Source organism: Punctularia strigosozonata (genome assembly GCF_000264995.1).
Source record: "Punctularia strigosozonata HHB-11173 SS5 unplaced genomic scaffold PUNSTscaffold_1, whole genome shotgun sequence".
Classification (NCBI taxonomy): Eukaryota; Fungi; Basidiomycota; class Agaricomycetes; order Corticiales; family Punctulariaceae; genus Punctularia; species Punctularia strigosozonata.
In genome coordinates this window covers 4,341,584-4,364,130 of record NW_006767433.1, presented here as the reverse complement: position 1 = coordinate 4,364,130, position 22,547 = coordinate 4,341,584, and the positions used below count along the sequence as shown (strand labels likewise).

General features: G+C 54.5%; 6 protein-coding genes across 6 annotated transcripts; 3 read left to right on the top strand and 3 right to left on the bottom strand.

Annotated features, from left to right (window-relative positions):
- Positions 1–1,401: 1,401 nt before the first annotated feature.
- PUNSTDRAFT_56876 (acetate--CoA ligase) lies at positions 1,402–3,890 on the top strand (the record flags this gene model as incomplete). Its single annotated transcript, XM_007379500.1, has 10 exons — positions 1,402–1,503; positions 1,562–1,609; positions 1,677–1,826; positions 1,876–2,323; positions 2,377–2,435; positions 2,486–3,172; positions 3,220–3,301; positions 3,360–3,446; positions 3,505–3,704; positions 3,762–3,890. 10 exons carry the CDS (start codon positions 1,402–1,404, stop codon positions 3,888–3,890), a joined length of 1,992 nt encoding a protein of 663 aa, XP_007379562.1.
- A 315-nt stretch (positions 3,891–4,205) lies between these two features.
- On the bottom strand, positions 4,206–10,488 carry PUNSTDRAFT_130270 (glycosyltransferase family 2 protein; the record flags this gene model as incomplete). The annotated part of the gene is made up of 10 exons (XM_007379499.1): positions 4,206–4,766; positions 4,817–4,870; positions 4,923–5,192; positions 5,248–5,721; positions 5,773–5,857; positions 5,910–6,064; positions 6,124–7,152; positions 7,205–8,098; positions 8,151–10,095; positions 10,148–10,488. The coding sequence occupies 10 exons, from the start codon at positions 10,486–10,488 to the stop codon at positions 4,206–4,208; spliced, it is 5,808 nt and encodes a 1,935-aa protein (XP_007379561.1).
- A 546-nt stretch (positions 10,489–11,034) lies between these two features.
- On the top strand, positions 11,035–14,138 carry PUNSTDRAFT_124097 (alpha/beta hydrolase fold protein; the record flags this gene model as incomplete). The annotated part of the gene is made up of 15 exons (XM_007379498.1): positions 11,035–11,095; positions 11,138–11,191; positions 11,239–11,267; positions 11,329–11,385; positions 11,440–11,460; positions 11,517–11,569; positions 11,618–11,702; positions 11,755–11,795; positions 11,854–11,901; positions 11,959–12,328; positions 12,383–12,433; positions 12,488–12,518; positions 12,577–12,944; positions 12,999–13,684; positions 13,752–14,138. 13 exons carry the CDS (start codon positions 11,035–11,037, stop codon positions 12,651–12,653), a joined length of 978 nt encoding a protein of 325 aa, XP_007379560.1. The 3' UTR covers positions 12,654–12,944; positions 12,999–13,684; positions 13,752–14,138.
- A 375-nt stretch (positions 14,139–14,513) lies between these two features.
- Positions 14,514–17,112, top strand: PUNSTDRAFT_124096 (uncharacterized protein; the record flags this gene model as incomplete). The annotated part of the gene is made up of 16 exons (XM_007379497.1): positions 14,514–14,819; positions 14,873–14,893; positions 14,947–14,971; positions 15,025–15,121; positions 15,178–15,242; positions 15,303–15,424; positions 15,485–15,549; positions 15,603–15,618; positions 15,665–15,740; positions 15,794–15,856; positions 15,910–15,949; positions 16,012–16,180; positions 16,238–16,450; positions 16,512–16,562; positions 16,737–16,844; positions 16,906–17,112. 16 exons carry the CDS (start codon positions 14,514–14,516, stop codon positions 17,110–17,112), a joined length of 1,644 nt encoding a protein of 547 aa, XP_007379559.1.
- Positions 17,113–18,109: 997 nt separating this feature from the next.
- PUNSTDRAFT_96639 (uncharacterized protein) lies at positions 18,110–20,887 on the bottom strand. The gene is made up of 7 exons (XM_007379496.1): positions 20,477–20,887; positions 19,380–20,422; positions 19,170–19,325; positions 19,026–19,117; positions 18,787–18,973; positions 18,557–18,725; positions 18,110–18,464 (listed from the first exon to the last, which is right to left on the bottom strand). Exons 1-7 carry the CDS (start codon positions 20,609–20,611, stop codon positions 18,189–18,191), a joined length of 2,058 nt encoding a protein of 685 aa, XP_007379558.1. The 5' UTR covers positions 20,612–20,887; the 3' UTR covers positions 18,110–18,188.
- A 48-nt stretch (positions 20,888–20,935) lies between these two features.
- On the bottom strand, positions 20,936–22,541 carry PUNSTDRAFT_118072 (SURF6-domain-containing protein). The gene is made up of 5 exons (XM_007379495.1): positions 22,371–22,541; positions 22,227–22,316; positions 21,663–22,169; positions 21,257–21,606; positions 20,936–21,203 (listed from the first exon to the last, which is right to left on the bottom strand). The coding sequence occupies exons 1-5, from the start codon at positions 22,488–22,490 to the stop codon at positions 21,011–21,013; spliced, it is 1,260 nt and encodes a 419-aa protein (XP_007379557.1). The 5' UTR covers positions 22,491–22,541; the 3' UTR covers positions 20,936–21,010.
- Positions 22,542–22,547: the final 6 nt, after the last annotated feature.

Genomic DNA, 22,547 nt, shown 5'->3' with positions numbered 1-22,547 from the left:
CAAGAAGTGGCGATCGCCGTCGATGGTGACTTGGAAGGATTCTGGTCTCTCTAGCAATCGCCGCTGAACTGGCACTTGACTATATAGACGAAGGATACACTACGATTTACCTGCAATAATCAGTAATGACATGACTACATACCAATACCACACCTCGCGTTTCGTGACGACAAAAGGAAGCCTACACAGCCACGCTTACCCCGCAAGCGGCCGAAGCGGTGGGGCAGGCCGATCTGGTGCCGCGGCGGCGGGGGGCGGGTCAACCCAGCGCGCGTCGGCGCGATTGGGCGCTTCGGATTGGCCTTCCGCTGCCCGCTTCGGCTTCGAATTCGATTGGGTCTTCCCTGTCCGATGATGCTCAATAACATCTCCGCGAGTGGGTGCGCGGATGGGCGAACGGGACCAGGCGGGATGGTAGACGGACGGCCGCTTGCGAGTGAGCCAGGTTGTTCGTGATTTTTGCGAGACGCGGATGCGCGACGGGATGCGGTCCGTTGGCAGGCGAGGAGGCACCGACGATGGCCGTATATTTTATTACAATTTCTACATGTAATAAGCCGCTCGCCTGTGGGCGCGTTGAGCACGTAGGAGTGATGGCATCTACGCAAAGACGTGCCAGAGCGCGCTGCGATTGTTCGAGGCTTTGCTGCTACGCCTGGGATGCGCACACGGCATCGCGAGGGCGCTACCAAAATCTGGGCTTCCGGGTCTCACATGCTTCAAAGCCTATTCCACAACCGGATAGCGACCCATTGGTGCGTTATTACTGGCGGTGATAGAGTGGGAGCCTTTTCCCATGTAAAGGGATTCGTAACGGCGGTGGAACGACATATAAAGACCCCCTTAGCGTGAGCTCCAAGCACTCGAACGCTCCTAGAAACCTTAGGGGCTCGCGGACTCCCGACGATCTTGTGGCGGCAGGGCAAACCCCAAAGTGGTCTAGCGCCGACGCAACAGCTTGATCTCGTGTACCCCACGATTTCCACGGTGGACGCGCCGTCCTATCTCGTTGGGGCGATTATTGCGAGATCGTCCCGCATAAACATATTCCCTCAGCTCTTCAAGCTCCTCCAGCAAGTCGTCAACCTACTCGTACGCGCGGCCAGCACGATGGGCGACAAAGCGAGGTGAGCACAGACGGGACAAGCCGCCTCTCGAATCTCGCCGCCACGCCCGTGATTCTCCGCAACCCCGCATTACACTGTAATTGAATCCTTCCTCCGATCTCGCGGGGGTTGTCCGCGCCCGCGTGATCTCCCACCGTCCGCTGCGTATTCGTTCTTGGGCTACTTAAAGCATTCTGCGAGCGCACGCATCCTTCCGGGCCCGCCTTCCCTCTGATTCTCTCCCAGTTCGCTCTGACGCGCGCCTTCCTTTCGTCTTCCCAGCCTCGAAGCAAGCATGGCCGAAGCGGAAGCCCAGAAGATGTTCCCGGTCGCGCCCCGACTGAAGAACGGGCACAAGGTCCCGCACATCGGGCCCCATATTCACGCCTATCGCGAGGTGAGAGGCTCTCTGGACGCGCCGTCGAGGGGGAGGGCGCTGACAGTCGCTGTTTCAGGCGCACAACCAGACGGTCGGACATGAGTCGGACAAGTGGTGGTCTAAGGTGCGCGCTTCCCGGACGACGGGACGCGTTTGATAGGCTGATGAGATGCTTCCCGCGACCGCCACAGATGGCACACGAGATGCTGTATTGGGATCGCCCCTTCCGGACAGTCCGGGCCGGTGGATTTGAGACGGGCGACATCGTCTGGTTTCCCGAGGGCGGCCTGAACGCGTCCTACAACTGCGTCGACCGATGGGCGTTCAAGCACCCCGACAAGGTCAGCCGAACTCGCACAGAGACCCAGCATGAACTGAACATTCCGCCAGACCGCGATTATTTGGGAGGCAGACGAGCCGGGCGAAGGCAGGCTCGTCTCCTATGGCGAACTCTTGCGCGAAGTCTGCTCGGTCGCGAACGTGCTCAAGTCGCTCGGCGTCAAGAAGGGCGACACCGTATCCATCTACCTGCCCATGACATGGCAATCCGTCGCCGCTTTCCTCGCCTGCGCCCGTATCGGTGCCATCCACTCTGTCGTCTTTGCTGGCTTCTCAACCGAGTCTCTACGGGATCGCGTCGTTGACTGCCGAAGCCGTGTGGTGATAACCAGCGACGAGGGAAAGCGTGGGGGCAAGACCGTAGCGACGAAGATGATCGTTGACGCCGCACTCAAGGAGTGCCCGGAGGTCGAGCATGTCCTTGTTCTGAAGCGCACCGGCGCCGATGTGCCGTTCACGCCCGGACGGGACAAGTGGTGGCACGAGGAGATCGCGAAAGGTACTGGAAACTCTTGCTTGCAAATGGAGATGGCGCTCACTGCGACTCCCCAGTCCCCAACTACTGCCCTCCCGAGGTCATGGCCTCCGAAGACCCTCTTTTCATCCTCTACGTGAGCGTAAGCTCACCTTGTTCAACAATGACTTCTTACACTCTTTCCAGACCTCCGGTAGCACCGGCAAGCCCAAGGGTGTGGTGCACACGACCGGCGGCTACCTCCTCGGCGCCGCACTCACCGTCAAGTATGTCTTCGACGTCCACCCCGACGACCGATTCGCCTGCATGGCCGACATTGGTTGGATCACCGGCCACACCTACGTCGTCTACGGACCCCTCCTCAACGGCGTTGCCACCTGCGTCTTCGAGCCCACGCCTGTATACCCTACCCCTGCCCGCTACTGGGAGACCGTTGACAAGCACAAGATCACCCAATTCTACTCGGCACCGACCGCGATCCGTCTCCTTCGCCGTCTCGGTGAGCATCATGTCAAGGAGTTCGACCTCGGCAGTCTCCGCGTGCTGGGCAGCGTCGGCGAGCCGATCAACCCGGAGGCGTGGCATTGGTACAATGAACACGTTGGGCGCGGCCAATGCGCCATTGTCGACACCTTCTGGCAGACTGAGACGGGCTCCATCGTCGTCACGCCCTTCCCTGGCGCCATCGAGACCAAGCCCGGTGCGGCGACGGTGCCGTTCTTCGGTATCGAGCCCGCCATCCTCGATACGCAAACCGGCAAGGAGCTTACAGAGGACAACGTCGAGGGCGTGCTGGTGCTCAAGACCCCTTGGCCATCGATTGCGAGGACGATCTTCGGTGACCACCAGAGGTATTTGGAAACGTACATGAAGGTATGTCGCGCTGTCTTTATATTGACTACAATGCTAACATCTTCAAGCCGTACCCTGGCGTCTTCTATACCGGTGACGGTGCAGTCCGCGATGAACACGGCTACATCTGGATCAAGGGTCGCGTCGACGGTAAGCCGCATGCAAGCCAGCATTCCACTGCCACGCTCATGATACGTGACCCGCCTAGACGTTATCAACGTCTCCGGCCATCGACTATCTACCGCCGAAATCGAGTCCGCACTCATCATGCACAAGGGTGTCGCAGAGACGGCAGGTCTGCGCAGCTCATCCCCTTCGTCGGTCGGCATCGGCTCACGTGTGATCACCCACAGTCATCGGCGCATCGGACGAGCTCACCGGCCAAGCCGTCTACGCCTTCGTCACCCTCAAGCCCGAGTTCGAATACGACCCGGGTAACGAGTCTGCCCTCCTCAAGGAGCTCACACTCCAAATCCGCAAGACCATCGGTCCTTTCGCGGCGCCCAAGAAAATCTACATCGTCAGCGCGTTACCTAAGACGCGTAGCGGCAAGGTACAGAAAAACATGTCCCTTCTTTCGTGTCTATGATATTCACCCCGTATTCCGCAGATCATGCGCCGCATCATGCGTAAGATCGTCTCCGGGGAGGGCGACCAACTCGGAGACCTTTCCACCGTAGAGGAACCGGCGGTCGTAGATCTGATAAAGGAGAAGGTGGCAACAGCTGGAGGCGCTTAATGCGTATAACTTAACACCCTCGGAACAAACAGGATTTCATGTATTTGTATTGCTTCTTCAACGGTATTGATCGTCGAATATGATAGCGGTCTTGTATATTCCAAGAAGGGTCCGATATAGTAGTGATCGACATGATATTAGTCCACTAAACTGTAAGCATATGAATGCGATGCAGAGTCCATTGAGAGTGCGCGACATAGCGAGGAAAGAAGGAACAGAAGGTCCCGGGAGATGTTCGTGACTACGATATCCAGAAAGGAGAGGCATTAGGAAAGAACCGAGAAGTCCGTGCAATTACATGTCCCATTATCGTGACTACAATGCAGCCGTCTGCGCGAGTACCCTGTCTATCGCGTTGTTGATTGTGCCTTTCCGCGAAGTTAGGTCGCAACCGAATTGTTCCTCGAGTTTTTGTCGCACCCCGCGCTTCGTAACGGTATTAAGATCGGCACCCCGCAATACAGCTTCGACAGCCCGCTCCAGTTCCGCATCCGTCGGAGCTCCGAAAGCCGGATCCAGGTTCTCCGCACTCCGACTGGAAGGTAGCTGCATGTCGAGGTAGTTCGTCACCGGTCGGGACGGCGCCGGCTGATAGAGCGTGCTTGCTTCGTTCACCATGGGAGTCCGTAGCGGAGAGTGAGACATTCCGCCATTCGGCGTATTCCGTCCAGACTGGTACCCCGGTGGGGGATACCCGTAACCCATTTGGGACGGTGCGGGGGAGAAGCTTCGCGGCCCAGGGTCATAGTACGTCTCGCGGCCGTAGAGCGAGGCCGTCGGCGCCATCGATTGAGCATAACCCCCGTTGTTCATCTTCGCCGGAGGCACCCACGAACCGATGCTATGGTTGGATTCTTTGTCCCATAGCTCATTTTCCTGAACGGATCATCAGCCTTTCATCACAGAGTCGTCGCGTCACGACTTACATATTCTTCCCAGGACTTGAGTGGTATAGATCTCGGGTCGAACTTGCCCTCGTCCTACAACGCCGGTTAGCTGCGAATGAAGCATGTATGGATAGTGAAGACATACATGAACGATTATCTTCTTTCCGGATTCTCCGAGGACCAGGCGAGTAGCACCCCATGAGAAGTCGTCCATCTTCCAAAAAGAATAAAGCGGAAGGAAGAATGAGAAGTACGGGATGGCAAGGATGTAGAAGAACATCCATCCGATCATGTCCCACTTGCGTCGGAGGAGGAACACGATAACCTGTACACCGTATATGGCAGCAATCATGATGAGCGAGAGAGTGGGAATGTTCTTGTGCTCAGCAGCAACCAAGTAAATGAGATAGACGATCTGGGACGGTGATGAGGGCTTTGGCACTAAACGTTCTCGACTGTTGCGAACTTACGTATGCTACAGTCACGGGCCCAGTGACCGTCGACAACAGATCGATGAAGACCACGAATCGCATGGAGAAACAACAAAAACCGCAGAGCTGGTCCAAGAAAACGAGTTCGCCAAGGTTGTGGACTGTCGAGTTGATCCATCGACGACGTTGTGAGAGCAGGACCTTGAACTCATCCGGCGCCACGGTGTATGCGTGCGCGTCCCGTACGAACTGCGTCTTGAAGTCGGGGAAGTATTTCAGCAAGAGTGTCGTCAAATAACGATCTTCTCCGAGATGAAGTAGGTTCTTCATATGAAGCGTGTCGACGCGGTTTTCCGAATAGTCATGAATGAGTTGATTGGAGACAAGCAACGGCTTGTGAGTATCGGGGGTCCGTAGGCGGTAAAGGGTGAAGCAACCGGGAAGACAGGTGACGGAACCGAAGAGGGACTCAAAGGCTTTCGCCATATGATGAGATATGAAGTACTCATAAACCTACGAATGCCCTTGAGGACTGTACTGCAAGACAACGAAAAAGCCACGTACTTGCATCATCGTAACGATTGACTGCTTTGCGTTCGACAACTCGGTCTCACCGCATACACCGAGGAGTTTCTTATCGTGAATCATACTGCGCTCTCGATGTCAACAAACCATGTGACAAACATCGCATGAGCACGTACGCAGAAACGAGACGATTCAAGGACAACGGATGTACGGTCGTGTCAGCATCCACGGTAAGGATGTACTCGTAGAAACTCGGGTTGACACCGATCACGTTCTTGATTTGATGGTAAATTTCGAGCTCCAGAGGGTTCATCGGGGCGCTGAAATGAACCTACGCAACGAAGCATGAGCCGTACAATTTACACGACCAAAACGTAGAAGGGAGCAAACCTTGTTCAGGAAATGCATCAAAAGCATTTGAGTGTCGCGCTTTCCGCGGTTACCGGGCCTCGAGCGCTCCGTAGGCTTTCCAACCTTGACGATGACCAGGTATGGCACGACGTGACCAGCGATCTCATACAGCCCTGAATACACCTTGCCCATGTTGTGCTGTTTTGCGCCTTCGCCAAGAGAGATGAAACTGAGCGGTTCAGGGTCCTGATTGGGGTCGGCACCAAGGATGTCGAGAACGATGCGCGGAGTAGGGCGGTCATTACCGGAACCAACGATCATACCGTCACAGATAACGACGATCAGCTTGCGCTTGTCATCGTACTTGAGCTGCGCCAGCGAGTCGATTGTCCTCCGTAGGGATGATTCGCCTTCTGTGTAACATGGGACTTGGCATATGACGAACTTGTCATGATTTTCCGGTGCGCGCTCCGCCGAAAGGTTGATAGAGGCCAAGAACTTGAAGCCGATGATGCTGACCATGATGATTGACAGGACGAGTAGGATGTAATTGGCAAACAGGCATTGAGGCGAGTTGCGGTTGTCGACTTTACCAATGAGGAACAAGTTGCGCAAACAGACCTTTTGGCGCTCGAGGACATCGTGATCAAGGTTGAGGCCGTTGATGAGCTTCGTGACGTCCTTGCCGGCGTGGATCTGGAAGACGTTGACGATGCTCGAGTGCATGAATTGGGTGTCGATGTCGGCTGGCGCCTGGAAACCGGTGGGAGCTCGAACGGCCGGCCCGTTGTTCACGTAGGAGGTCAAATCATAGATCATCCCGTCATAGATAGCGACATTCTTCTTGTTATTCGCCAGGTTCTTCAAGGCTCTCGGAGTGTAACCCATGAATCCGACCCGGTTGTTCCACCGCATGACCGTCATTTGCTCAAAGTACCAATCCGGACGCGAGTCGTTGGTGAATACACGGAAGTCGTGGTATTGGGCATTGACATCGGTATCGTTGCTGGAGTCGAGAATGACATACGGGCTGACCGTACCGTCGACGCCGTTGCACAGTGCGCTAACCTAGGGTACTATAAGTAACTGGTTACGAACAAAGGATGGACAATGTGCCAACCTGAACCGGGAAGATGTTGTCGGCCGATGTGCCCCCGTACTTGAGAATTGACTTGGTCGGTACAACGCTGACGATCCGCTGATGTGTGGATGCGATGTCCGTGAGATCGAAGACCTCGCCACGAATGGACGTATACACGTTGTTTGGCGAATTCGTCGTTGAGTGCGACGCGAGCTCGTTCGTATTGAAGACGTGCTCGGTTGGGCAGATGAGGTTACCGAGCACGGCGATAACGAACACGGCACACGCGCACACGAACCAGATTATCAGGTTCAGGGCCAGTTTCTCCCTCCATGCCTGTCGGACGTCCATGCGCTTCATCCTGCCAAACCATCTCAGGAACGGGTTGGGCATCCAGAAGGTTAAAATCCAGCAGAGTGCCACCCATCTCCTGCGCGCCGAAGTCTCCTTCACGACCTCTGTAGTCTCACCCTCTTGGATCTCGCCGGCGAGAGCTTCCTTGCCGAACACGCCCTTGGTATCCGCGCCCTGGAACATGTTGCGGGATGGTGCGTATGACTCGGTACCATAGTGGGACGTATCGTCTCGAGCGCTGGTGAAACGACTCTGCTGATCGTAGTCGTCGCTGCGGAAGGACTTCCGTTCCTCGTACTCATCCTCGTACATATCAGCGCGCTGCAGTGATGAGGCATTTTGTACAAGCGGTAGCTGTTGCGAGGACTGATTGAAGGGGTCGTTGAACCCGCTGTCGTAAGGTGACTGCATCATCTCCGCGCCAGGGGTGAGGTAAGGCGCGTAAGGGTCGTTAAGTTCTCGCGGATTGAGCCCGGCTTCTGCCTCGGCGTCGCGCATCCTGTTCCTCTTCTGCTCTTCTGCATCCTGCGAACGGAGCTGATCCTCAAGTTTGTGGAAAGCCGCCTGAGACAAGAAAGCCTATCATGGGAGTGTGAGGATCGAGCATTGGGGTAGAGGTTATTTGTCCTACCTTATGATTACCCAATACGATGTCGCCTTCCTCCAACCCCAGCGCCGTTCGGGTTTGAGATATCAACTCCCTCGGGTCTCCCTCAGTCACGCCTATCGCCGTCAACGGCTCCTGATACCTGTCCACGAACTCCTGCGGCGTCATGCCCACCTCGAACACACATCGGTTCCTCTGCGCGATCGCACTGAGCCCAGCGCTCCTGACTTGGCCTTTGACCGAGCGTCCCTCGAGCTGATTCGGGAGCTGCGAATCGTTCGGATTGATGCAGAACACATACCAGGACTGTGTGTCCTGCAGGGTCTCGAAGAGCGTGTCGAGGGCTGAGCGGAACTCGCCTGCCACGCAAGGAGTCCCGTGGTTGGCAGAGCCGGAAGCACCCATTCCCGGCGCAGCGAGAGTCTCGTCATCATCACGTTCCTGCTCGTCGATGTCTGCAAGCGGATTGTTGGCGCCCCGGCGCTTGATCGTGTTCTTGCGCCTTGTCGAGGGAGCACGCATGGGCTTGACGGGTTGCTGCGCAGCAACGATCGTCTCCTCATTGCGAGGATGCGCCTGCGTAGCGATAGCCTTGCTGGAGAACAGACCTTTCACGAATGGATTATTGGAACCTGTGGCATCGGCGCCGGCAATCTCATGCGCGTTGGCCCCGCGAAGTAAGGACACGAAGTCCGGGTTGACGGCGTCTAGGTTGCGTTCGAGGAAGTTTTCCGACGAGTATGTAACAGGACCATTGAAGTGGTTGACAGTGAACGTCGGATAACCTGATCGATCGACGCCGCCGGCCTTGAACGAGGAGTGGTTGCCCCATCGCTTGGAAAACGCCTCCACCATAGTGTGATCCGTCTTCTTCGGGGCCCTTCTTGCCTGATCGTCCATGATGTGAATCAATCCACCCGGCTGATTCTGTATCATCCGGAGGCATTCGCTGTTCTCGAAATAAGGCACCCTCGGCACCCACGCAGCAATACCCTCGCTCTCATATTCGGAAACGTGATTCTCGAAGATCTGGTTGAGGATGAAATTCTGCAAACGCTCATTAGCGTAGTTGATGCAGAACTGGTCGAGGTTGTTAGGGCGCGAGGTCATGTTCTGCGACCCGGGAAGGTCAAACAAGGCCACGAATGTCGCATAATCGTCCTTGCAGAGCTTCTGATTGATGTGCTCGTTGAGCCACGCGAAGAGGAGGGAGTAGAGAGTTTTGGCGAGATCGTCCCGGTTGTCTGAAGCACCATCGGGATCTAGGAACACAGTGCAAAGCTCCTTCCGAACCATTTTGGTCCTGTACGACAGCGCGGCCTCAAGTGCAGCGGGCTGTACGCCGAGAAACTCGGCGACGACGTTCAGGATATCAAGGTTGCGGACCACAGCGGCGTCTTCATTCCGTCCGCGATCTATCGTAAACTCGAGGTTACCGAGGTGCAAGATCGCGGCGATAAGCTGGCATGTCTGGGCCACATGCCGCTTGGAAAAGCCAACGTTCTTGAGGGCCATCTTCAGCTGGTCGAAGCGAATGCCATCATCATCGCGGCCCATACCACGGCCAGTGGGATGGTGACCGAGGTACCTGTAGGTGGCCTTGTCGATGAGATGCATATGTTGACGTTCTTCGGGCGAGGCGCCGGCAACGAGATAGTAGAAGATGTGAAAGTTGCGTTCTCCTGACGGCGCACCCGCGACCCGACCCTTCTCTAGGTAGTAGTCAAGCGTTTTCACACCGCATAGACGACCACGATCATTGAACTGCAGCTCCGTGTACTTTCCGAACCGCGACGCATTAGGATTGAAGAGCGTGCGGGCGTTGCCAAACGTCTCGAGTACGAACTCGGCGGCTGGAACCTGGGCAGCAAGCTTTGACCCTTTCTTGCCAGGGTTGCTGACGCTGAGTTCCAGCAAGCTTTTGATGGCCAACCGCCGGTTCTCCGACTTGCCGCTCCCGGTCTCTCCCCTGCTCGAAGTCAGTCATCGCCAAGACGACTTATTTTTAGATGCCAACGCACGTCAGGAGGATGCTCTGATCCTGGTTCGTTCTTCGCATATGGTAGTACGCATTGTTCGCCAGCTGGAAGATGTGGGGCGGAAGAGGGGACTTGTTTTCGGAAGTGTCTCGGTATTCGGAGGCGTACTTCTGCAAGATCGAGTCCGCGTTGCTGGGAACATACTTGTGCGGGTTGACGGCGACGAGAGCGGAACTGCCCACGGCGGTGTGGACGGTGTCTTGCATAAAGCGTTCGCGGATGCATTGCACGATGATGTCGTCGCCGAGCGAGGGGAGGTTGGTGAGGTCGTCGACGTTCTCGAGCCGCTGGTGGGAGCCCATAGTGGACTGACGTTTGGCCATGGCGAACGGAGCGCCGGGCCCGGCGATGAAATAAGAATAAAGCGAATAAGGTAAGGAGCGAAGGAAAGAGGAGGGCGGCGGCGGGCAACGTCGACGTCGTCGACGGCGATGAAGAGCGTGTGGGACGCGCCGGCACTGGTCGATGACCACGCAGGATCGTTTTCGGCGAAGAAACGCGCGGGGAGCAGTCACGGGACTCTGAGACCTCCTCGATTTGGGAGGTCTACGTCCAACGCCTCCCACGCTCTGCTCGGTGCTCAGCCTCCTTACGGACGTGTTCGTCTCCGGTGCTCGGTGGCCGAGGCCTTGTACGATGCACATGCTTGTCAACTCGCCGTGCCTATTCTGAGGACTACTCGCACAGAAGTCTACCGTCCGCAGCGACGCGTGAGTTGCTCTCAGGAAGCTGAAATGACGCATACCGGATCTGGCTGGTCAGTCTCTCGTCCATGAGATTCTTGTGGCAGCATGAATTGCACGCGTTTGCACCGATGCTGAGATAAGAAGTGGACGGGCATCGCAGTAATCGTTTGTGCAACTTCACCGATGTCGTCCAAGGAACCCGCTACTCAGTATTATCACCACGGCCGCCTGAGAGTGGCCGGAGGTACGCTGCCTAATGCAATCACTGCTTACCGGACATATGGAGATCCTAAAAAACCCTGTGTTGTCTTCCCGACATGCTACGGGGGGAAACTGGATCGTAAGTCACAGCATGCCAAACGCCGGTGCGATCCCTCATAACATCAGACCGAAGTTACCTTGTCGGCGAGGATAAGGTGCCTCCAGTTTGCCTTAACTGCGAACATAACTCGTACATATTGATCATGTCTGCTCAAGGTCCTGAACACGGACAAGTTCTTCGTCGTCACCTTCGCCCTTTTCTCAAATGGAGAGGTAGTTGTTATATCTGATGTTGATCACTCATGATGGGCTAAGCGCATGTCCCAGTCCTCGTCGCCTTCGAATACTGTGAATACATTAGACGAATACCGTATCATCTTTGGCAACTAAGACTTCCACACCAGCCGGCGCCGTATAATGGCCCCTACTTCCCCGCTGTGTCCTATGAGGATAACATGTGAGCGGATGCTTCTATGAAGTATATCTCATTTTAATGCCCTCACAGCCGTGCTCAACATGCCGTTCTGACCAAAAAGTTGGGCATCTCGAAGGTCCGTCTGGTTATAGGATTCAGCATGGGTGGTCAACAGGTACATGACTATGCGATGCACATACGCTCGACAATAACCATCATCTATGCAGGCATACTATTGGCCCGTGGTCTTCCCGGACTACGTCGAAAGGTATTTCGCTGTTTGAAGAGCCTAAAAACACGCCATCTCCTCAGCGTAACATCCACAGATTTGTCCCGATTTGCGGTTCGGCTCGCACATCTCCGCACAACAAATGGCGAGTGCTTGATGACCTTTCCGTCTCCTTCACACAAGTTCAACCTTCTCCTGTCAGCTTTTTGGAAGGCCCCCAAGCAGCTCTTACCGCCTCCAAAGACTTCCACGACGGACACTACACATCCCCTCCTCAATATGGCATCCGTGCCTTTGGCCGTGCCTACTCGGCCTGGGCCTATGGCCAAACTTGGTTCCGGCAGCGCCTCTACATCTCTGATGCGCACCCGGATATGGAATCCTGGCTGCGCGAAGATTGGGAAGGCGGCTTTCTCACCGAATGGGACGCGAACGATATGCTCACGTTGCTGCATACGTGGTACACGGGCGATGTGTCGCTTGTGAGGGACGGCGGAGACTACGAGCAATGCTTGAAGAGCATTAAGGCGAAGGGACTAATTATGCCGTGCAAGACAGATCTCTACTTCCCGGTATGCAAGTACATGTGGGTACCACCGGTCAATCTAACAAGTTCTGCTACGTAGCCGGAGGACAGTGAGATCGAGGTTTCGCTCATGACCAACGGAGCTAAACTGGTATGTATGCCCATCGACACAGCCCTTTCAGCGGTCGTTAACCCGATTTCGCAGGTCGTGATTGATTCTGTATGGGGCCATGTCGGTAAGTATTCGGGCAGGCTTAATGTGATGGCCCTCTAACGCACCGGCGCGAACAACAGCGGGTGGAGATGCCAACCCCGAAGACACTGAGTTCATCCAAGCACAGATCCAGAAATTCTTGGACGAAACCGCGTGAAGTACGCTCGAGCGTCCATTGCTTGCGCATGGCCATACAATAGCTTTGCAGTGCCTGGATTCGTTATTCGTCTGTCAGACATTATATATAACAGTAAGATATGTGAGGTTTATGTCGTGGCATGTCGTGAAATGTCGTGCGGATCATCGGGCCAGAAGTGATATTCAGTCGTCAGAACCTCCCCTCACGGAGTGCCCTTGGCGACATGCCGTAGTCGGCCAGTCACAGCATCCGTATGCAGAGGCTTCAAAGTGGGAAGGTGTGTACACCAGGGGAGGTGTTTTTAGTGTCCTGCACGAGCATGAGACGAAACGACGAAAAGGTGCATGAATGGCGACCACTTACATGGCTCCATGTCATGCAACAGTGTGTCCCATCCCGCAAGACCGAAAAAGACGGGAAACTCTCTCCATAGCGCGACCATGAGGGTCTCAAATGCGGTTCGCCCAACTTTAGCACACGCATCGCATAGTTCGGCGTCCCAGTCGACGCCGTCATGGCGGTTCCACATTGTGCGCGCATGCAGGTCCGCGAGACGAGGTTGCAGATCCAGCAAAATTTTGAGCCTTTGGGGAGCGCACATATTTCCCACCCGACAATGAGGCGAGGGATAGCGATCCGTGTCCAGTCATTTCACGTGGTATTGTTCCGCGAGGAGTCCTTGCTTTCCCTGAATGCATGCAGCCATCGCAACGGCTGATAACCGTGACCGGGAGCCAGGGCGTTCGCCAGGCAAACCTTCGACGATGTGCAAGAATGAACGCGAGGTACAGGCGAGGTATGCGGCGGGCAATATATGTGAGATGCCGCAATCGTGCGCAAGGTTCAGGATATCGAAAGGCAGTCCTTTGTGGAAGGCAATCTTCGTCCATGTCTGATATACTTGATTGTAGGCGGCGAGCGTCGTAGGCAGCTCGTACGTCAATCTTGACAGACCCTCCGTGCGGAGGGTGGGAATATCATATTTTGCGCCGAGGCGTACGAAACCGGCCACTGCGGAGAACTCGAGTGCCTGATCGGGCTTGAAGTATCTTGAAGGGGTAGCAATGCGAACATGTATGCAAGCGAGCAGAAAGGCACCAGTACCGGGGGACTCACCTTGCCTCTCCGTACATGGCCCGTAGAACGTGTTCCAACTCGTAGCGGTCGTCCGTAAGGTGTATAATGGGGCAGCCATCCACAGTCCGTTCACCGCCAGGTTGGGCTAGCATAAACATATCCTTGAACACAGACGACCGTGACGCTAGCACACTTCTGTGTATGCGGAATATTGCAACTGGCGAGTCCGGTGTACCTGCGCCGGTCTGAAGGATAATGTTCCCGTCGTCGTACCAAACGTCAGAGCGAACGACGGCCAGTGTTGAAGCACCCGGAGTGAGTGACGTTGTATCCGTCCGCTGACGTTTTGCTGGGGATGTCGAGTCCATGGCGTCTACTAGCAAGAGGGTACGATCTTGACTTGCTAGAACAAAGGCCTACAGAAACACAAAGCACGGTGGAGGCGCCGGTGGCCCATGTGTCGGCCTCGGAGCTGGAGAGAAAGTGCTTGCCGCGATCACGAGGCAAAAAACGTCCGACGAGAACGGACACCTTAGCCTTCGACGGTGCCTGCTCACTTTACGTGACTCCGCCAACTCTGTGACTGTTGGATATTGAATATGACGCCAGGAAAAGCGAGCTGCTAGAGGACTGTCGTCAACCCCGCTACAAGAGCTTCAGGCTATTCGCGCTCTTATCAATGGGCCTTCCTTGAGCACATGCCCTTGATATGCCTTCTGATCTTCCGGCGCGTCTCCTCAAGTTCTTGCAGAAAGTCATATAAGCCGGAACTGCCTAGCATGGCGTCAGGCGCCTCTCGCAATGACGATGACTTTCACGTCGCGGATGTTGGTATACCTCGTATGCTCTCTGTCATACTACAATCTGGCGCACGGTGCTTCAAGTTCGGGAACACCATTTGCTGATTCCCCGTTGCGGGACTTCCAAGTTCAGCAGCCCCCCGCAATCCCTCACGACGCACATGAGTGCTCCATTACATTGGTGCGACATCTGTTTGGCAACAGTTATGGACAACCCGCAACAGTTCCCTACAATCCGCCGGTTGAGTGTGGTGAACCTGCCAGCTGGAGTGCCGTCGTGGCTAACATTACAGCGACGTCTAACGGAGTAAGATGTTTCTCGTGTCTTCTGCACCGTATGCGTACTGAATTGTTTCATAGACCCAATATGACCGCTTGGCAGTGAGTCTTGACTTATTCGAACATGACTGTGCCCGATCCGCAACACCTTCCAGCATATCTATCTGCATGGCGTGGAAGGTAGGAATTTTCCTTAGTGGCCCGATAAACCCGCGCTGACCGACTGGGATTAGTCTGGAGGACATCTACCCCGGAACCTACCGTCAAGGGCATAATATGGACTGCCCTCAAAGATGTCACTCGTTACACCGCGTTACTGGCTCAGCCTGGGTGTGTAGCCATGCCAAAATAGCCAATAATCGGCACTGAAATCCTATCTCTCGTAGCAACCTGACCGTCGACCTCGGCAACCTACTTGATCCGTCTTCGGGCCTCACAGGAGAGTATGATGGTTAGTCGGAGTCAGGATAGGTAACTCGTGCTGGCTGATTATAAATCATTCCCTACCTAGTCACATTATCTATCACTTTCTTTGGATCATCTTCGACATTCTCAAAGCCCAAACCAGCAGACGTTATATTACCTATATCGACGGTTTCAGGCCAAGCTGCCTCCATCCCCGATGCTCTCATCGTAAGAATTGAACAATGACGAGCTCATGCATGATACTTACGGGTCGTATTCACCAAAAAGACGAGCTTGACCCTTCCGCGGAATGGGGCGCAAGCCATTGTGGAGATATACGCGACCGGAGACTCGTGAGTGAGAAATTGCGCCCAACCAATATCGCCCTGACTCGTCGTGTACGCAGGAATGAGGAGTTCTGGGTGTGTTGCATGCTCAACGTCTGTCTACGCTGTCTGACTCCCGCAGTACGGCAACGTACCCGATCAATTCTTCGGTCAGTTGCCCACATGGAGCGCTCCGGACGGATACGCGAACGGAAAAGGTAAGTGTATTCCCGGGAATTTAATTTATTGAGATTCAACTTCGACGCTGTAGGGCCATTCAGAGAGGTCCAGCTCTTGATTGACGGCATCCTTGCGGGAGTTGTCTTGCCGTATCGTACGTTGTGATTACATCTCTGACGTTTACGACCTTTGATGTGACATGTGAAGCCGTAATCTACACTGGAGAGTTTTTGCCCACCATCTGGAGGTCAATACATCTCAACTGTTTCATTGTTATCGTACTGATCATGACGCCTTGCTATGTCGTAGACCGATGGTTTCTTATGGTGCATTCGACTCACCTACGTATTACATCGACGTATCGCCCTTCTTGCCGCTCCTTTCGGATGGTGTCGCTCATAACTTCACCGTGAATGTTGCCGGTATGGGTACAGATCACAGTATCAACGTAGATTGGATAGTCTCAGGCAACATCCAGGTTTTTCAAGTTCCTGCTTTAATGCTGCTAGTTCTATGAAGCTAACAATGCGTTCAGCTGTATCTCGACTCTTCTTCAAAACAAACCACGGGGGCTATCACAAGTTACTTAGCTGCGCCGTATGTTGACCCTACGGTCACTGGTACCGTCAGTGGCCCGGCCCCTAATGTTAGCGTTACGACTGCTGCGAGTCGCACGTTGAGCATCGAGGGATACGTAAAGACGGGGAGTGGGAAGACTACCACGGTGAAATGGGAGCAACTGCTGAAGGTAATCATCTTACTGCTCTGTGACTGAAATGAAATATTTGCTGAAACGATAGTGGGAATAGTACTCCAACTCGGAAATTTACACAGTAACGACGAATAACATTAGCGCGCAGGTATCATAAACGATACAAAGTTGCTCCAGACGTTACTCACCCGTCGCTTGTCTCCAGAACGTAGTGCAGCTCTCCTCCGGAACGTCGAGCTCGACACACAGCGGTGTTACCATTATCTCCGACAAATTCGAATATCCTTTGTTTTTGGTTCTCACCTACAATCAAACCGGGCAGCTCTACGACTATGGCGTGCATCTCAACCATTCGTACAGTCGGTCTCTAGCAGTTCCGACTATCACCGCCAACATAATCAATACCACACAGATCTGTGACGGCTACCAGGTATGTGCTCACCGAATCGTGATTGAGGCTAAAGAAGGGAAGGTGACCACATGATATGCAGTACCAGCACGAATTGGGAGTTCGCGTTCGTACAGGGAAGATCATAGAAGAATACAGTTTCAAGGATCAAGACGGGCGTACATACGAACGCAACGTCGGGACTTACAATGTCGCAAATACGACATCCATGGGCACGGTTAGCGAGGCTTGGCTGCTGTATAACAGCGAAGGCGGTTCGTTGACTGGCATAGGGTCACATGCTAGTTGATCGCGTATAGCCTTTGTTATCGCGCAATACAGTCTGCGACAACACGCCCAGATATGACTTGACGTGCAAATGCCACTCGAGTCACCTCTCGAATCCATGAGGCGATGCATAGCAATCAAGGATGACACCCTCAGGCAAAAAGCTTAAGATGCGTGTAGAAGTAGAAGGAAGCTCAACTGCTTGCGTGCTGGAGTATGCACGAGTATGCCGTGCCGGCAGCCACGTATCCCAATCATAAGTTCACCTTGAGCAGTGTTCCCAGCATATATATGATGCTCTCGTCCGGCCAATCAGCCACGGAGATCGGGACAGCGATATGTATGAGTAACGAGTTGGACCTAGGCGATGTCGGTCTACAGCGCAACCGAGCATTGGAAATCGCCAAGCATAAGACGGGCGCGCGCATGCACAGTTGCCCATAATGAGGACCGGGAATACATTCATGATAAAGGGTTCGATGACAATTGGGAGTACATCAAGGGCCAGGAGACTATACATCGTCTTGGTATTCCGTGCCGAAGGACAGACTGGCAGCAAGTGAACGGTCTCAAAATTAGCGCAGCTTTTCTTTCAACATTCACCACGTACCACAAGAATACCGTACTGGAATGTATTGATGTCGCCACAGGCCACGAGAGCCCCAGACCTGTTAGTAGGAGTTTCATGCATGAGGTATGATTAAATCCAGAATTTCGCTTCCAACGGGACTGGCGCAGTCACGCTCTCAGGTAAACCATCCTAGAACGCGCATGTCAAAATCTTGGAGGGAACACGTCAGATGTCACGATGATCCTTGTTTTGATGTAGCGTTCCCCAGCTGTAGTGACAGGGCGATCACCCAACAATATCAAGTCTTTCTCGAAGGTAGCCGTGCTGATCTAGCTAGTCGGACGCGCAGTCTCGCGACGAGGCACCGGTACCGGGAAAAAAGGCGACGCCAAAGCGAGTCCACGTTCTCTCCTGAGGCAGCGAATCGTGTTCAGCACGCAGCAGGGGCGCAAACGATATCCATATGCACTTGGAACGAGCCTACGGGTGTCTTCCTAGCAACCTGTCCATGTGGTATACCGCAAACATCAGCCCCTCACAACACCAACGGTCACCTCCGGTTCAACATCCGCGTCCCTACCCCTACCGATCCTTAGTGCGGTCTTACACCGCTCGTGTGCCCACCGTGTCAGCTCTAGCACATCCGCGTCGTCCATATCACGCCGAACGTGTAGCTCCAACGTAACAACGAGCGATTGCGCGGTGGAACCTGCGTCTTTTGAACATGGTTGTCGCGAGAGAGAAGGGGTGAGCTGCCATATGTGAGGTGCCGGCAGGTGAAGGACTTTGGGATGCCGTTCGACCTGGAAAATGAACAGATGAGCAAAGCGACAGAGCAAGCGTCGAGGCGAAATTGAAAGCCAAGAGTGAAGAGGGGCTATCGAGTCAGACCTACCTCACGCATGGCCCGAAGGAAGGCCTCCATACGTCCATCCGCCAGCCCTCGAGCAGGGGATATTTGCAGTAACACCGCTCCGAGAGCGACAGCCGCGGGGTACGCCACACTGAAGGTAACGAAAGCCTCGCCCAACGCAAGCAGGAGATCGAAAGCCCGATGCTGATGACTAACAGAAGCAACGTTAGTGCATGCGAGTGAGAAACCTGAGAAAAAGCGATCGAACGCACGGCAGGAGGAAGTTAGCTCCGTATAATATAGCAACTGAAAACCCAATTGGTGATATCGAGTATGGGTTTGAGAGCAGACGCGAGATAGGCTTCGCGGGCTCAACCTCGTCTGAAGGAATGGCAGTGGGGAAGCGTGAACGTAACGACTGGATATAGCTAGAAAGCGAGGGTATTTGATTGCCGGTGGCTGAAAAACGGATCAGATGGATAGAAGAGAATCTTGGTTGTGATTGACGTACTGTTTACTAGCTTAGAATGTGTATTGTATGCGAGGGCGGATCCAACGAGCGAAAGAAGGGATAAGAACACAATGTATATCGGGAATGGAATCCTGTCAATGTTGGTTGAGCATAATAAGTCAACCTCGCAACAGCCACACTCACCCTGTCAAGTTGATCTCCTCGTCGCCGGAATGATGATGATGGCCCTCGCCAGCAGACAGCAGAAGGTGCTCCACCGTCTCCTTACATACGTACACCGACGCAAAAATCAGGTATACTGTCTGCGCGAACAAGAACACAGTCTCCACTCGGGCGTTCCTGTAGGATTCGTCAGTACCTGCAATCCCGCGTGCATATTCACGTTGAACGCACCCGTAAGGTCTCCGTGTCTTGGATTGCATTGATTTTCGCGCGAGGTAGCCGGGGAGTACCTTGGCCAATGCGATGCCAAATGCGTCGAAGACAATCCAGTACCCCAAGCCCGTACACGCAAGCGAGCCATTCTGCTGACCTGCAACCCACATCCATGCGCCCAAAACAAACTGTGCTAACGAGGAGACGGCAGCCGCGGGGCTGACTCTCGACGTCGGTAACGCCGCTAGGGGCTTCTGAAGTAGGGAAACCTCCTGTGCTTGAGCGAATGTCGATGAGGCAGGAGTAGACGCGCTGCCGTTTGTTTGAGTATCGGGGAAGGGTGATATCGGGTTCCATGGGGAGATGGGGGTTGGGGTTGGGGTCGTATGGAGCTGTGCTGGAGTTTGATTGCCAGGTTCAAGGAAGGAAAAGAAGTTGTGGGAGAGTGAATGCTTGTGGTGATGTCCTCTCCGTGCCGAATGACTGGAGGCACTCGTCGGCGTGCCATTTGCTGGAAGCGCAGCGCCGTCATCACCCTGCCGTCCACCAAACTTGAATCCAGAGCGCAGCATTTCCGGACTTGGCGGCGCATGGGGGATATTCATTACAGGTGCCTCCAAGGTGGTTTCTCCATCAACACCAAGTTCGAGTTCCTGGGTTCCGTCTTCTGCAATGGTGTGGGTAGGCAAGGAGCCGGGTCTAGGGAAGAAGATGGAGAGATTCCGCGAATGGATGCGCGAGTGTCTACGTGCGTGTTCGCGACTCGTCGTGGGTGGAAGGGAGTCTGACGAAGCGGCAGAGCCAAAGGAAGGAGAAGGCGAGAAGCCTTGCGAGCTCGGCGAGGGTGAAGGAGGAACATGAACTCGGGAGGAGAAGGAGGGTGATAGGGGGGACGGTGAAGCAGGCGCGTAGGATATGGAACGATTTCGCGTGTGTGCGTGCGCATGCGCATGTCCGTGAGGTTGACTTGGACGCGCGAAGGAGGGACCATTGACGCCGGTGGGGGACTTGGACGGCTGGACGAAGGACGTTCGGTATGGTCCAGCGGATGGCGGGTAGCTCTGCGACGGCGATATCAACGGTGGCGGCACTGAGGGTACCGAGTTCACTCGAACCCTCGGGGTTTCGGTGTGATCGTTGACAGCATTGGCAGCATGGTTCGTAGCTTGAAGGGAGGTAGGGCTGGTACTACCATTCGGGAAGGTGACGATCGCATTGTCCTCCTCTCTACTTGACTTGCGACGGTGCATACTGCAAATGGAAGAGCGAGGTGCCTATATTGTCCCATGCGGTTTTGGCACTCGGTAGCGAGCGAGTCTGAGGTCAGGATTCGAAGGACAGGATGCAGCTGGGACAAGGAGTGAACCAAGAGTACAACAAGATGCTGAGCTGGCTCCTCTTTTGATTGAGCGCGCGGTGCTTCGCAAGAATCAAGTGGTATCAGCTGGACTCTGCACTAGAAGCCCGAGCTATGACCGACTGGAACACGAAAGACAACGACGAATCCAAAGAGCGGCTAATCCAGCGGTGAGCTCGTGACAAGACGGTCGCTCATCCTCCTGACGTTGAGCGGTGGCTGAGCCCGATCGGACGTGCGCGTAACGATTCCCCAGCATCCTATTGCTACAGCTATGTGAAACGAAGCCGACTCATTTCCTTCCCTTCCCGCCGCCAGGTTTACTTTTGCCTTTCCCAAACGATTTGCCCTCGAACCCGGGCCGTGCCTTCCCCTTACCGCCTTTGGACTTGTCCTTCCTACGCTCGTTCCGCATTGCGATGTTGTCTGAGCGTTTCTGCTGCTTGGCCGCCGCCGCCGCATCAAGCTGCTGCTTGCGCTCATCCCTGTCACAAAGAAATTATCAACCACGCTGCACGGAAACGAATGTACGACGTACCAAGCCTTCTTGCTTTTCGCTTTCTCCTTCTCCTTCCTCTTCACTGCTTTCCTCAACCTCCCCTCGTCGTCCCTGACCTTGACTCCCTCCATTCGAGCTGCCGCCTTTTCCCACCTCTCGCGTTCTTCGATCGCCTTTCTCTTCTCCTCCGGCATGTTCGCGAGCCTCTCTTTCTTTGCCGCGAGCTTCTCGAGGGCCTGCGCAGGATTTGAGGACACCTTGAGTTTTTCTGCATGTTTTGACGAAGTAGAGCCATCGGCAAGAGAAGAAAAGGCGACCGATGTAAATTTGCTTTGGGGACCTTCACGCGAAGGACCAGGTCGTGACTGATCAGGGACGAGCAGTTGAGTCTGAAAGGATAAACGAATGAGATTGGTAGTACCGAGGACGGGATGCGCTCGCCTGCCTTCGTAGTCGGACCCTTGTCCCTCCCCTTCTCCTCCTGCTTCTCTTTGCCCTTACCCTTCTTCCCTCTTGCCTCGTCTTCCCTCCGTATCTTCTCCTTTGTCTCTTTCCGCCGCCTTTCCCTCATCACAGCCCGCTGCCTCCTCCGCTCTTCCAAGAGCTCGTCCCTGCTACCCGGCTCCGCGCTACGACCCTCATCCAATCTCGGCCCTTTCTTGCCCCTCCGTAGTTGCGCCATTTTGTTATGGAGCTTTTCCCTCAAGGTCGCGATCCCGCCGGATGCCATGGGCACGAACTCCTCAGGCGACACTGAACTAGGAGCGTCACCGTCCTCCCCGTCGACTTGCATGCTAACATCCATAGAAAGATCAGCCCCTTCGTCGTCTTCGTCTTCGTCTAGAGGCGCATTCGCCTTCCGTTTGCCTTTGCTGGAGCCAGCTGCAGCCGTCTTCTGCAGAGCTTTCTCATGTTGCAATTCAACAATAGTTTTATGGTTCGCAGGATCCAGCTACGCATAACATACGTTCATGCGCGCAAAAACCGGACTTTGAGAAGTCGTGCGCACCTTTTCCCGCTTCGCTTTCTTGCCTGCCTCCTTTATAGCTTGCTTAGGTGCTTTTGTCTTCTTCGAATGTTTCTGGTACTTGGCATTCGCCTAAAGGGACATAAACTGAGACGAAACGAGACTGCCGACATATGGTAGGCGGACCTGTTCCTCAGTCTCCTCTTGCACGAGGTAGAATTTCGCGGGTATCAAATTCAGCAACGATTCAAAAGTAGCATTATGCTTCTCGAGAGACGCCTTCAGATCGGCGGCAGGTGTAGGCATTGATTGTGGTGGGCAGTACGCGGTCAAAAGACCAAAAGACCAGAGGTGCGGGTGGCG

Excerpts from the sequence above, each read along its gene's own strand:
- PUNSTDRAFT_96639 (XM_007379496.1), bottom strand. The coding sequence starts at position 20,611 with ATGCACCGTCGCAAGTCAAGTAGAGAGGAGGACAATGCGATCGTCACC. Across the intron at positions 20,423-20,476 it reads ATCACACCGAAACCCCGAGG|AGCTACCCGCCATCCGCTGG; the intron begins GTTCGAGTGAAC and ends TCGCCGTCGCAG. Across the intron at positions 18,465-18,556 it reads TCCTTCGGGCCATGCGTGAG|GTCGAACGGCATCCCAAAGT; the intron begins GTAGGTCTGACT and ends TTCATTTTCCAG.
- PUNSTDRAFT_118072 (XM_007379495.1), bottom strand. The coding sequence starts at position 22,490 with ATGCCTACACCTGCCGCCGATCTGAAGGCGTCTCTCGAGAAGCATAAT. Across the intron at positions 22,317-22,370 it reads AAGAGGAGACTGAGGAACAG|GCGAATGCCAAGTACCAGAA; the intron begins GTCCGCCTACCA and ends ATGTCCCTTTAG. Across the intron at positions 22,170-22,226 it reads AGAAAGCGAAGCGGGAAAAG|CTGGATCCTGCGAACCATAA; the intron begins GTGCGCACGACT and ends TGTTATGCGTAG.